The sequence below is a fragment of the Sipha flava genome, unplaced genomic scaffold, assembly GCF_003268045.1.
Source record: "Sipha flava isolate LNK unplaced genomic scaffold, YSA_version1 303_pilon_pilon, whole genome shotgun sequence".
Classification (NCBI taxonomy): domain Eukaryota; kingdom Metazoa; phylum Arthropoda; class Insecta; order Hemiptera; family Aphididae; genus Sipha; species Sipha flava.
The window spans coordinates 639537-654826 of record NW_020272979.1 but is presented as its reverse complement, the minus strand read 5'-3'; the positions used below and the strand labels follow the sequence as shown (position 1 = coordinate 654826).

Below are 15290 nucleotides of genomic sequence, written 5' to 3'. Positions count from 1 at the left end.
GATTGAGAAGAGGAGGGCAGAGAATTATGTAATTTTTAGTTTTAAACATTTTATGTTTATTTCGTTTTAGATATTGTCACTATTATATTTATTTTATTTTTATAAACTAAAATTCTGTCATGTTCCGTTATAGTGTACATTTTAATAATATTGACAGGGTCATAGAAAAACATCGATAAAATAATATTACGTAATTTAATTTTGTGAACAATTTTACATTTATGTATTTGCAGACATATGTACAATACAACATATATACATATATACAATATAATATATTGTATTTATGTACATATATTTTGCCCATCTCCACCGAATTTTAGTCGCATTACCAATATTTGTTAACAAGCCCATATGTTTATATAAAGAATGGGTCCCGTGAGCTTTTATTGATATAGAAATGCATAATCGTTTTAAATTCTTGTTGTAAAATCGGGTGGTTCGAGGTGCAAAGGTACTACAGTTATTTAAATTTGAACTCGAAAAGGATAATTAAGTTCTCAGGTTTGGTGTTGGCTTCGTAGTTTGTTGGAAAATTATGAATTGGGGTTGATCGTTATGCTGTAAAGTTCCACTTATTATACTCAAATATAATTTTAGACAATGGGTGTAAACACGCTAATGAATATACATACATTCCTTCTGTTATGGGTTATATTTAATGACATTATATATATATATATATATATATATACCGTTCGATTATTTATGTAGCATATACTCATTTAATTTATTCCTACATAGAATGTATGTGAAATAACAAACACTGGACTATAATATTAAAATTTATATAAAATAATAAAATATTTTTTTTTTTTGCTTTTCATCTTCGTTTAGTTACTGTACCTTGTATTTAACGAACGTGATCGTTGGTAATTTGAATATATACACTTACACACACTACGAATGAAATATATTTGTAGGAAAACGATTAGTTGATATTGTCGGAACTATTCTCATTTTCACATATGAGACTTGGCGATTATAAATTTTCTTCCATTGCATCAAATACGTATTTTTCAAAAACTTGTTTTGTGAGTATTTTAGAGATATTACTAGTCGAAAATGGTGTAATATTATGTGAACTAGAGTTTATTGCATTTCGTAAAAATTTTTTGGAGTATTCAGAAATAATATTTATTTAAGTTGTTTTGTTTATAAACTTAATATCACTAAGTAGCGATCTTATGGAAACTGCGAGAGGAAGTTAAAGGTGAACAACGATTTCAGCTACTTGAAATAATGTCATCGTGGTGCTGTGAACGCGGAAGCTGTTGTCGTTAGAAAGGATAGATTAACCGGTATTCTAATTTTGGTGGTTAAGTCAGACATTTTATAGTCTGGTTTTAGGATAATTATATGACCGAAAGATATATAAGCTTATAATTGACTCCGTGTTGATGTAATATTCGTGCGTCTTCTACGAATTACAAACTCAACAATCCATTTGAAAAATATGCAACAGTACTGTTCTTAATTTAAAAATTTTAAATTAACTTTGAATATATGTATAGGTATAATCATTTTAGCTCAATGATTTAAAATTATTATAATAAATTCTAATTTATTTATTTTTATTTATTTAATTCACTTTATAACGAAATAGTGCATACCTATATAGGGACAAAAAATAGGTTCATTATTTTAAACTACATGGATGTACATTAATTGTACTTTATTTACGTCAATATTAATTATTTTAATCTTAAATGTAAAATGTAATTTTTTAGGATTATTTTCTTAATTGCACTGAAATAGATTTTCGAAGGAAGTTGGTATATTGTATGTTTACAGATTGAGAGGTTTTGGATTTACGGTACTAGTACCTATATATTCCATCAAAATCTTTGATATGAACGATAAGTGAAAATTATTTTATGCCTATGCGTTTATTATCGTTGGAAGAAACTCGATGAATAAATAAGTAATTTTACAGTTTTTTCAAAAGTGTGTACAATGATTTAAAAGTATTTTTATTTTCATTCGCTTGGTATTATTTTATTTATTTGGTTTCCCTATAAAAGTAACCATTTTATACTTAGTGAAACGACATGTATTACTACTAGGTATTTGATATTAATTCACTCGTGTGATTATATCTGAAATCATTGTTTTTTACTCAGTTAAAAGTCAATTGTGCTGTTCAGTATATTTTTGTAATATCTGCAGCCCAATAAAAATTCGACTTAATTTCGTGTACCTTATTAAAATTTGACTTCGATAAATACTAATATTTTAAAAATTACTTAAAGAAATGTATACATCTAATATATAACGGAATGAAAACAAAATGTATGTACGATAAAATAAGCACAATATTTGTTAAGAATAATAATTAAAGATTTAATTAATAATCTTTTAGATCTCATTGAGTTTGAAAGTTATTTTGTTTATTATTATAAAAGTAAAGAATGAAAAAATTATACTACATTTTTTTTAAACTGTAGATTTTGTAGAAATACATAGTAACTAATTAGAAAATATAATGTTGATATATGTTTATAGAAGATATAATTTTTTTTTCTTAGCAAATAATTGAAATTTATATTGCTCTTGTCTGAATAAGTATTGGTTATTGAAATTTTATTTATAAAAAATACAGTTTAATTGTAAGAACGTTTAAAAAAATATGTATATATATATATACTGGATTGGTGGTATATTATACGAGTATAATACATTTATATTTAAAATTGAAGATAAATCAATAGGCATAGTGTATTTTGATGAATTTATTGTTTCCCGTTGACTGAACAAAAATATAACCTTTAGTTATTAAAACGGAATACGTACAGAAAAAAGTACAGGAAGTATATTTTAATAAATTACTTTTATATGAAAATAAAATCAATTGTTATAACTATTGCCGAGGTTTGAATACAAATGAGATATGACGTGACTGCAATAGTATTACGAAGGAAACAATAATAATTTCTTTCATTTTTTCGTTCTGAAAAAATATCAATTTTTTTTCGAAAATCTCTTGGGAACGTGATGTTTTTATTCAATTAACGGTAGCCAAAATGTTATTTGAGAGTAATGTTGAACCTCGATGTACTTACAGTAAAATATTTTTAGGAAAAAATTAAGGTCTTAGTGAGTGTGGTGTTATAAATGTGTTATTTAATGTTATTTAATCAAGAAGAATTAAAATATAAAAATCTTGCAAGATATTTTTGTTTGTGTTTGCGTATTGTTTTTAATATAAAAAAGCTTTTCAATTATATGTTTTGGACTAATGATGGCATTAATACTTTGATTAGATTTATATTAGAATTTTCTTGTAGAAATACTTTTATTTTTTCTTTGTTCTTACTTGCACGTTACATAAAAAAATCGATAATAGTTTTTTTTCCTTTATATTGGAAAAATGAACGGACTAATCAAACCTACTGGTTAAATCATTCGATTTATAATGTTAGTAACGTTTACAATAATCATTAAACACTGACAATTTTATTTTTTTGTACTCGACCAGGAAATACTATTTTTATGTTAACACCAATTAAACATTTTATAATTGTAGTTATACTTATATACTATAGCTTAACTGAACGATACTTTTTATATAACAAGTATAAATCGTGTCTGTATCTGTTAGTACAAATTTATATTATTTAATTATAACTTACTATCAGGAAATATATTAATATATTTTTACACTAAATAAAGTATTTTGGATAATATTGTGCTTAGTGTTTAGCATAATATTTATAACGATTTGTGATTTTTATCCGACTAATAACCAACTTTTTTAATATTATTTTCTATCATCTTGAAGTTTTTGCGTTGAAAAACAAATTTAATGTGATTCGGAACGGCAACTTATTTAGAGTAATAGATACGTATCGCATTAGTGTAGTATTTTTATCTTTGAAAGCACAACACGTGTAAGTAAATTTAAATCGACTCATGGTTAACACTTACGCTTAAGTTGTTTTCCTGGTTCAAATCTTTTTATAATAATATAAGTAGTATAGTGGTGTGACAAATTAATCTTTAGATTACGCTACTCGGAAGAAATTTTTTTTTTTAAATATTATAAAAACAGTTTTGTCTTGTTTGTCACATTAAAAATCATTGTATTTCCTGAATTTTTTTTCGGATACGTATTTTTTTATTTTTCCTCTGAATTGCCGTTACACGTTTTGCCATTAAAAGCGATCGTATTTGGTATTTACAAGTAATATTATTTATACTTTTTAATAACCGATATAACAGTCGATTTTCCCTATCCGGAAATTGCAAATTGACCACTAGTGATCTAGAGATCACTGGAGTGATGAAAGTTGGAGTTTTTGTTGATTTGAACTAGGTATACGTCAGCAGTATGCGTATATGTAACTTAACAGCGTCTAGGGTGAGCTATATATGTTCGTAGGGAGTATTTATTTGGCGGACGTATATTAATAGTTTACGGTTCGCGTGAGTCGCCTACAAGCTCACCATTCGAATCACGTTAATATAGATAAATGAAAATAAGCGTGTTGCTGACTTAATTGTGTGAATACATTTTCAGATTCAATAATACGATTTTTAGTCGTTCCATTATTTACCTTCGTCACTGCTGACCTATTGTACCTCTGTTCATATACTGCCAATATCTTTCAACCGTGTTATTCAGCGGCAATCGGTAGTGTGAACCATTGTCTCTTTACTCTATCTCTTTCTTCCTCCCTCTTTTTTCATATGTATTTATGTTACTATTTGCTCCGCTAAAAATGCACGTAAGAGTTTCATAATTCACAACATCCGTTGTTCAACTAGTCATTGTTTTTTGTTTAGTTTTTTTCACTCTTTTGTTTATTATTTGTTTTATTTGGTTCTATATTGAGTGGATTTTCCTCTAGTACACTTCTTTATACACTGTAACTGCAATTTTAAATTATTAACATAAATATTATTATTCGTTTATAAATTTATTTAAAAATTTTTTTTTATCTAAATTACAACTTCGGATACTGTGGCCAATAGTTAATTTTTTTTTTTTAGATACATTGCTGTTTCTATGTATCACATTAATTAACAAAATATATTTTATTTTTATTTTTTAAAATTAATTTGTCAAGTCCTGTATCCTTGAGTAAAGGGATGAGGTTGACAGTGATTGTTGGTCCAATGGCTTCATACAGATTAGTTGGGGGTATTATCTTTTATTTTTTCGAGGTAGTATGAGTGGCAAGCTGTTATTATATGCTTAATTAATAGTATTTTGTTGCAAGAAGTGCATGTTAGTGGTCCTTTGTTGTCCATTAGATCAGTGGTCTTCAGCCGGTTGGTTGCGATCCAATTTTGGGTCACGTAAGTATTAAGATTAGGACGCGATAAGTCTTCTGTTTAAATTTAAAATATTCATATTAATTTATATTATAATATGTATGAAATATAATATCGGATAAAATAATGTTTGAATATATTCGTACTATTTTATGCTATTTTACATTTGTAGAAGATAAGAATGAACATTTTTTTTTTCGTATACTCATACATAATTAAAATAAAGCTTCAATCAATTTCCGACACATACCACAGATTAATTGTCGAACACATAGTGGAGGAGTGTTTACAATATACCTCAATACGCACCGACCTGAATGTGCCATCCAACATAGTAAAAGTATTTGGCGAAAGCTAAACTCTGAAAATAATCATATTCTTGAGTATCACAAATATTATTAGTAAATCTTAATTTTAAACCTATTATTTAACTCATGTAATATGTAACAACTTAAAGGTAATTCCCTTTGCTGTTGAAGCCTTAATTTTCAAATAAAAAAAAAAATGAAGAATCAAATGAAGTAATGGTATAGCTATAGCCCGACTTAATCCATAAAATTCATTTACATTTCATTTACCTATAAATTGCATTGCTTGAAATTGAGCCGAGGTGGAGATTATTTTGTGTGAAAACAGTCAAGGACAAATATTACACTAATTTTTTTTGTGTATTCTTTTGTTTTGGTATCATTACATGCATTTTTTTTCATCATTACTTATAATAAAAATTAAATATTTCCTAGATACCTGAAAAATATAAATTTTAATTTATTCAATTATAAAAGTACTTCTACAATAACATACATTAAGCAATTTTAACTTTTTATTTGGTTTTCATGGCTTATGAAGTTGACTTGGGTCACAAAAAAAGTATGGTAAGAAAAGTGGGTCGCGAGTCGAAAAAGATCATTGCATTAGATGACCATGTGTTTTAGGCGAACATGGCTGATTCTTAATCTATTGATTGTTGTATATTTTTTTGAATGTTTGAGCTTAGGGCCATGGTTATATGCTTAATTGTTTGTTTGGACCAACGGTTTTGCCAAGTAGTAAATGAGTTTATTGCCTTTGTTTTTTTTTTTAATGTCTGAGAAAGATTTTTGATTATAATTTAATATTTCTGTTGGTTTATCTACGTTTTTTGCTTGGCATTCTATTTCTTTGTTTCCATGTAGGTACGTTACAGTAACCAAATATCATCATAATATTGACAAAGGTTGTTAAAATTTTTGGTTATAATTTCTAAGTCAAGTCCGTGTTCGTTTTTGGAGGCGTTCATGTAAATATTTATAGATTTTAATTGATTTACATTTTTTAATGTTTCTGTTTCTGCGCACTTGATTTTTCAGCTATATAAATCTATTGACTTTTATTCACTGCGTATTATCATATGTACCTAATGTCCCACCACTTCGTGTGAAATCGTATTTACGCTCTCGTTATTCTTTGTTGAAAACTCTTAATTAATATTATTTATCGTTCATAGTTCTTAATTTTATACGTTATTATTACTCATAGGATACATAGATTTTCAATTATTGATTCGGTTTATTATATTTTTGATATTTGAAACAACGTATCATTCGATCTGGAATTATTGACAAAGCTATTCAATTTCTTTTCAGACAAATTATTCTTAGTCAATTTTGTCGCCGTATTGTGAGTTTTATTTTCCATGTGAAAAATCTTACAGGAAGTTCAAATTAATACGGATATGTTTATTCATATAACTCAAGTCTCGGAATCATTGACCGAAACGATAACAACTATAAGTACTAAAATAAAGATAAAACGTAATCGGTTTTCGTTACACATTTTTTTTTTTTAACGATATCAGTATTATGTATTATTATACGCTTGTATCCGAACCAGATATTTTTTATATTATTTACTTTGTTGCTTCAGCCATCATTACCATCCTGATCGTTATATCATTTAATAAATTAAACATTTTAAAGCGAAAGTAGTCTTCAACTTTCACACTTGTGATTGTATATGCAATTCGTTTGGACGTTACTACATTTTACCATCCAAAATGTTGTAAAAAGTATGAAATCACTAATTCATTACATCGTTATATAGTAATAATATCTTAGTTATTAACGTAATTTTTATTTAATCTTTTATTGGTAAAATCATATTGTCACAATTTATTAAATAAAAATGTATTATACTTATTTATGGTAGTCTCAACTACCAATTTTCTAGTAAATTATTAAATAATGTTTTATTGAAAATATAGCTTTGTTGCATACTTTTTACGTGGTTAAAAATATTAAAAATATTTCTCATTAAACTATTTTACTTTTACAGTCGGACATAATGACTTTTATTGACATTTACAAAAATTCACTAGTTCAAAGTTATTGTTATATTTAAAACGAAAGTATCAAAATAATATTCAATTAAAAATGAGACTCAGGCACATTGTGGAATTTTGGATTGAAATTTATCAACGTTCAACGCATGAGTGAATGGTATGTGGCATACAGTAACAGTCGCGAGTTGCGTTTTGGCTAGGGTTATGCATGCGTTAGAATCGTCGATCGTTCTTATTATGTCAAACCACTGTATCATCATGACTGTAGTCACTATGTCTGCTAACATTGTTTAATAGAGGGATAAAAAAAAACATTAGTTTCTCTCTATGATTTTTCGCTGTCACGTATCTGTTGGTCAATGTGAAGTATGCTAACCACGTGCAAGTAAAACTCTTGCTGCAACGTTAACACGTTTTCTCTATTTTCTAAGGAGAGGGGAAAGGGACGAGGCTTAAAAACAGCTCCTATAAGATAAATTTGGTGGGGATTTTATTTTATTTACTACATATATAGTTATTTTTTATCATCAAAAGACTATCCGCGTATTTGTATGCATTTTAAACGTCTCAATTTTAACTTAAAATGTATATCTTTTATTTACGATAACACATATTTTAAATTTTATAATGTATTCACATGATGTTGGTGTTTTGATGGGAACATGTAATTACATTACGTCTATAGGTAATATAAAATGTGTATTTGCAGATTACATATTTGTTATATTTTGTAAAGCAAATTACTTTAAATTAGTAGGTATTTTATAAAAAATAACCATTTTAAAATTTAAAGTAAAATTAATTGACAAAGTGAACAACAATAAAGTATTTGAGCTGGACATTTTAGTAACAAAAATTGAAAATTAAGTAGTTTAAGTATTGTATTGTGATATATACATATAATTATAAAGTACTGTACAAAGTCTAATGAAAATAAAATAGATATGGTTGAGAGAAATATCGGTCATTAATGCATGTTCAAAATGTTCACATTTATATGTAAAGTTTTTATGTATTTAAACCTTATTTAAAACTTTTTGCGTAGCATTTTTCCATCTTACTATCTCCGTAAAAAATAATTTTACCTTTGGGAATTGTTTATTGTAAATGTATATTGTTTGTATTTGCGTGGTGCATACATTTTTTGGCCATTTTAATTCAAATATCTTAGTACATGGCCTTGAATAATTGTAACGTCCAAAGAGTCCGTTTTACAAGATTTTGTACTTCCACATCCATTTGTGAATATACCGCTAGTATTGTGACAGAAAACTTTACAGATTTTTTAATCAAATGAAATACAAAGAGTAGCAACAAAACACGTACATGTACATATGTATGTTATTCATTTCGAATATTAATTTCGTCATTAATTCATTCTGGTACCCAATTCAGAATTCAATACCTTACGTACATACCCTATAATATAAAGACTAGAGTTAGTGGTTTATTCTTATACGTGTATTTTATAAATAATTAAACTTATTAGATTTTTTCATTAATTGTATTTGTTTTATAGATTGGCAGTCTGGACGGATTTTACCTTTTTGAACACAAACACGTGCACAAACGGTCGTTGGAGATCAGTCATACACACCACAAAAAGCTCAGTGACGAATCTGAGGTAAGTTATGTCCGTTGTATATTAATATATTATGTTCACATAAAATAGAGTTTTCTTTTGAATATCAGTAAAAACAATAATTAATGCCTGCCTTCCTTCCTCTCACCTTTCTGGGGCCTTATATTTTGTTTTTCTCCGCATTTAACCGGAATTTGTCTTGTTTCGTTGAAATTTTTAATTAAAATGTACATAATCGTTTGATCTATGGTTTTAGTGTAGATACTCATTAGCAACTAACTCGTATACTATATTAAGACATTTCGCAGGCTTTTCGGTATGTCATTCATTACTGCCTTCGATTTTATACACAACCATTATACTTGACGCCTCGTTTAATATGATTTGGTGTAGGCCAGTTTCAGTATTCACACTCACCTGCGTGTGGCTCACTATTCTGATCCTCCAGAGATGTGTTTTGCAATTCAGCTTACAGGTTTCAACTAACAGACTGAGATGTAAGAAATATATTCACAAAATATTCCACATTCGATTGACGGATGAAAAGTTAAATTTCAATTATTTTTTAGATGAATTTTCAAAAAATAATTAACTTCTGTTGAGATTCTAGAGTTTTCTCATTTTTTTATCTTTTACATTGATTAATCAATCAGTTTCTTTCTGCATTGCAATAATTGGTATTTTAATAGGTTTTTATCGTTGTCTTTTAAAAGATAAGCATGCTTATTGTTTGATATTGATGCTTTTTGCTCATTGATTGATATAAAACTAGTAAATTAAATCAATTGTAAAAATTGCGAATTATTTGTTAAAAACTATTAATTTTTAAAATTCTAGCTATTTCTGATTTCTATAACCATTTGTCTTAATATATTTTTGAGGGTGATTTTTCATAATAAAAAATCATTTTTTAATGTTTGTAATTGTTTGAACCTATCATGTAATATTTTAGTATGGTGTAATTTATATTTACATAATTCACGTCCTTGCACATCGAGGGTTTTAACACCCTATTGATGATCTCTTTACTTATATTTTTACTAAAAATATAGTCCACATTCTATAAAATTAAATTGAATTGAAAATTCATGTATAGTTATCTAGTATGGACCTACTTTATGGATTAGATGCACTTTTATTTTGGGGTTTCATGCCTTTTCTACCTATTGTCGATTATCATTGTAAATGTAGCTATCGATAGAACGTATTTTCACTGATAAATAAATTCTTCAAGTTGTTCAGACATTAGTTGATATTTATTGGTATGCGATCCTGATATTTTTGATCATGGATACCCAACGTGTATTTTTTTTATTGACCCTATAACATAACATATATGATTTTGAAACACCTCCCCCCCCTTGTACGATGCTGCGCAAAGGCCTGATATAACTAATATATTAATTAAAATATGAATTATGAATTATAAATAAATTTAGTTTATACAATTAAATTATGTTCAGATGAATTAATTTAACTAAAAATGTAAATGCATTGCATTTTCATTTTCAGTTTATAATAAAATAAGTTCATATTTATGTTACTCATTTACTGAGGTATGTCCCGGGTACCTACTCGAGTAGCACGATTTTTCAGATTTGGCCTAGATTTTTTAAATCAGGTAATCGACAATTTCGAGTACCGTATTTTCTGGGTACTCTAAAAACAATATATTATTATGTAATTATCATCTAAAAAAAAAAAATAACAATATTTTATTTATTACTTAATATGAATTAATTTTTAAATTTTTACAGTGGAGGGGAAAAATTATTTATTATAAATTGATAAGTTAACAAAAAAACTGGGAATTAGCAACCTGGTACTACCCGGTTGCTAAACGTATTTGCCGGGTATCCGAGTATTTCTGATTATGGATATTACTCGTGAAAATTAAGAGCACTAAGTATATAATTATTTATCTTTTTCCTGTTTCATAAAAAATTGTTTTTTAATTGTAGACTTTAAATATGAATCATAATTTTATTATAATATTAAACTAGTTGATGTTTTCGATTTTATTTTGAAGTACCTAATAATTTTTATAATTTGTGAAATGAGTCTTATACAGTATAGAATAATATTATGATGAATAACAAAAGTGATTCTATCGTATGAAGAAGTAGTATAATTGGAAATAGTAATATGTTTATTATACACATATATTATATATAATGATGAATAAAAACTTTTTTTTATATCTACTATAACGTTACTATTGCTTTTATAAAAAAAAAATAAACGTTTAGAAATATAGTTTCATGTTTTGTGACATCTTTGTTTATAATATACTCTTATATTATTTTGGGGTGTGTATTGAAAAGTTGTGAGATGTTTTATTTTTTAACATTTCCGTTCAGACTTGGCAAGTATACAATATAATCACACTAACATTGGTATTTTGTTCTTAAAACTAAATGTTATCTGTAACAACTTACCCTCTTTTATTAAAGGGAATTGAAATAATTTTTCTGTATAACGGATATCGAAGACCGGGGTTTTCGGAAGAGAACGAGATGTAATATTTTTTCTTATTTTAATGATTTTAGATGTTTGATAAAATTTTTTTCTTCCTATAGTGGAAATTAATAAAAATAATATTTGATGTTTTTAGGGTCTGTTATTTTATCATAACAGTTCTTATTAGATTATTATAGGTTTTTATTTTAGAGATTTATAGTTTATTATAATTTATAGTCTATTATAGTTATAGCTATTGAACATTTTTTCTCAATGGTGTAAATCAGGTGATGATAAAATGATAATTTATTGAACTATAATGGTTGAAAACATCTATCCATTTTGTTAATTTTTTTGTTGTTTTAAATATTTAATTTTTGATGCAAAATGAGCTTGTTACACATGTTTATTAAAGCTTCTGTATAATATTGTATAGTATATTCCCTAAAAAAATTCCAGTATAGATCAAAAGTAATCAATAAGACTATACTATACTATAATAGGATTTTAAAATAATTTTTTTAAACATTTGTTAGTGTAATTATAAAATAAATCAAAGTTAAAGATGTTTTTCCAGTTGTAAAATGTTTGTAGCACAAACGCATCAGCTAGAAATTATATAATAGCAGAAACATGTAAATTTACTGAAATGACTTAAATGTTGACGTATCTTCATTAAATACACGAGAGAAGAATTTTATGCGTATTTAAAATGTATGCACATTTTATTGGGGGATTTTATTTTTTTTTTTGTTGGTGAGGGTGGTTTGATTTTGGGCAATTTTGAGTTTTTTTTTGAATATTTCTTTTTTTTGTTTCTTATTTACCACCAGTAAAAATCAATATCTAAATTTTGTCAAGTTTCATACATTTGTTATTTCTCTACCTTGATTGAATGTATTTTCTCTTTTTCGTCAAATACTTTAACTTAAATTCGTTAACTACTTTTGCACAGAACAGAGAGTTAAGATGAAATCCGAATGTTCGTTCTTGTCTTTTGTGACAGCTAAGGGCATAGGTATTAAGAAGTCATAAAAATATTTGCATTTATGCTGGAACCCCCTCCCCCGTCGATGTGAACGCCGATTAACCCCATTTAGTTGTGCAGGGTATAATAGGCATTATACAGTCGACCTTTGTTCCATTGCCGCCACAGCGCACTCTTTTTTTTTTTTTTAAGCTTGACTTGCATGTCGACCGATCTGCTTAATTCGTCATACACTTATTGCAAATAGGGTAATATATAACAAATATAGTACGTACTTTATATCTATGAAAATTATAAATCATTGGGATCATTTTTTTGAAATTTGGAATTTTAAAAAATAATATTTTTTAGAACATATTTTTCAACTATTTTTACTTTCAGTACATTTAACAAGTTAAAAAAGAGTTAAATAAAGAAGAAATAAATCATTCCGTAGTTTTGTATTTATCATTATTTGAAAACTATTGAGACGTGTTGTATTAAATATTTTTTCCTCCAAAATTAATATACCCTAGCATATTCGATATTTAACAAATTAATAACATTTATTATTATAATTATAACAATTATTGTTAAGTATTGTTTATTTAATTAAAACAATAAGAATCACAAGTTAGTATTATTTAGGTATTTAAAAACGTTTAAGATTTTTCTATAGTGTACAATATTTATTTTTTATCAAAGTCTCATATTAAAATATATAAATTACCTTGTTGTTTTTTATAGGTTTAAATACTGAGTCAGTTTTTTATTTGTTTTTCAGGTATAATTTTTACATTTTATTTTATTTATTTATTTAAATAATTAAATATTTACTATTTTTAATAAAATTATTGGTATATGCCTATAAATTATTTTGTGAGATGAGAATATTTTATTATTTAGACAATAAAAAATAATTATCAAACAAACTAGGAAAATAAAATTATTAAAAAATCCAACAGAAAAAAACTGATTTGTTCTGAAGAAAATGGATTGACTGTATAACTGTATAATTTCTTATTTTCATTGATTAATAGACATACCATCTTTAATAGGACGTCAAAGTTAATTGAAGATGTATGCAAATAAACTGTAAACCTCTACAATTTTTCACTTTTATTAAAGTTTTACTTAAGCATTTATTTATTTTGATCTGTTATATTTTTTAAATTAAAAATAAATCAATTGAAATATTGAATTATAAAGTAATTCAATTGTATACTGTAAAATATATTTAATTTTAAATTCTTATGTTTTATAAATAATTTAAAGTATATTATACTTTGTGTAATTATTTTAAAATTATTTAACAGCTAAATGAATTCGTTGATTGATATAGTTTTTTTTTCTGATTTTATTGATTTTAGTTTATATTACATTTGTAAGGTTATAGATTTGTAATTAAAAAAAAAATTAATTCGTATTATAATAATGATGTATATTATATTTAGTTGAAAGTATTAAATTCATAAAAAAAAAAATAATCAAAAAATCAAGAACGAATTTAATATAATTGACCGAACCAGAAAGTAAAATGATTAAGTGGTATTATTACGTGAACGTATTTATTAATTTAATAAATATTATTATTTTAAGTATTCCTATAAATGTTGTTATAAAATAAATAAATAACTTTTACATATATATATTTAAGAGCTATCAGTAAAAACTATTACAAGTTGATAATTACAATGAATGCATGATGATATATTATATCATATAGTTAATAATAGCATTATACTCGTATAGGTTATACAGGAAAAACAAGATTAAAACATATTTTTATACAAAAAATTGTGAATGTTGAAATAATTTAGATTATCTTATAAGTTTATAACATAAAATATATAAATGTTATAATTCGTTTTTTATTACTCTCAATTTTCTAAATTTTTTTGACGATTACATCAATTATGGTGAAATTATCTGAAATAAAAACAACTTAAAAACAAAAGAACCTATTATTAAAAAATACCTGCCATAAACAATTAAAAGCAATGATACATTATTTTTCTATTTATTATATGCTATGTAATGATTGACTTAAAGATATTATTATACTGGGTTCCGTGTCGATAATTTGTGCTTGTCGACATGGTATATCAGTACCTGTGATTTTTTAGCGTCAGATGTAATAGAGGTATTAGCTAATTTCATTTTATTTCTTTGCATATCGTGCATATAGGCAATAAAGTGGCACGCAATCCAACGGTGTTATCGTATAGCAGTGGTTCTCAATCTTTTTTGTTCTTGGAGCTCTTAAAATCCTAAAAATAATTACGAAACTCCAAAAATATTGATTGTCTATTTGTAACAACAATATTAGGTTATAAAATTATAAAATAATATTTCATTCACTTCACCAATATTATTAATAAATATTCTTTTAACAAGGTAAAACTATCAATTTTATGTTGGACAACCAAAAATTAATTTTTATTTTAAAGCTTGGATTTTGTAATTTGTCCTGAAAACTGTGAACATTTTATCTTGTAATGATAAATTTAATGTAGTCGAAATCAACAAATTTGATCAGTAGGTTTGAGTTTTAATTAAAATGTGAAAAAAAAAACATACAATTCATTGTGAAATTAAAGTAATTGTACTGGTGTGTTTTCTTGATTACTAAGAAATTTAATAATATTCGAATTTAATTAATTCAGATATGCCCAAGGAGCCAC

At 25.8% G+C, this 15290-nt stretch overlaps 1 protein-coding gene across 2 annotated transcripts in view; it reads left to right on the top strand.

Moving 5' to 3' along the window:
- Positions 1-15290, top strand: part of LOC112686301 (furin-like protease 2) — a 136925-nt gene that overhangs the window by 42817 nt on the left and 78818 nt on the right. For both annotated transcript variants that reach the window (XM_025558516.1, XM_025558515.1), the window contains exon 3: positions 9117-9221. In XM_025558516.1, coding sequence (XP_025414301.1) covers positions 9117-9221 — 105 coding nt within the window. The remainder of the gene's footprint in view (positions 1-9116; positions 9222-15290) is intronic.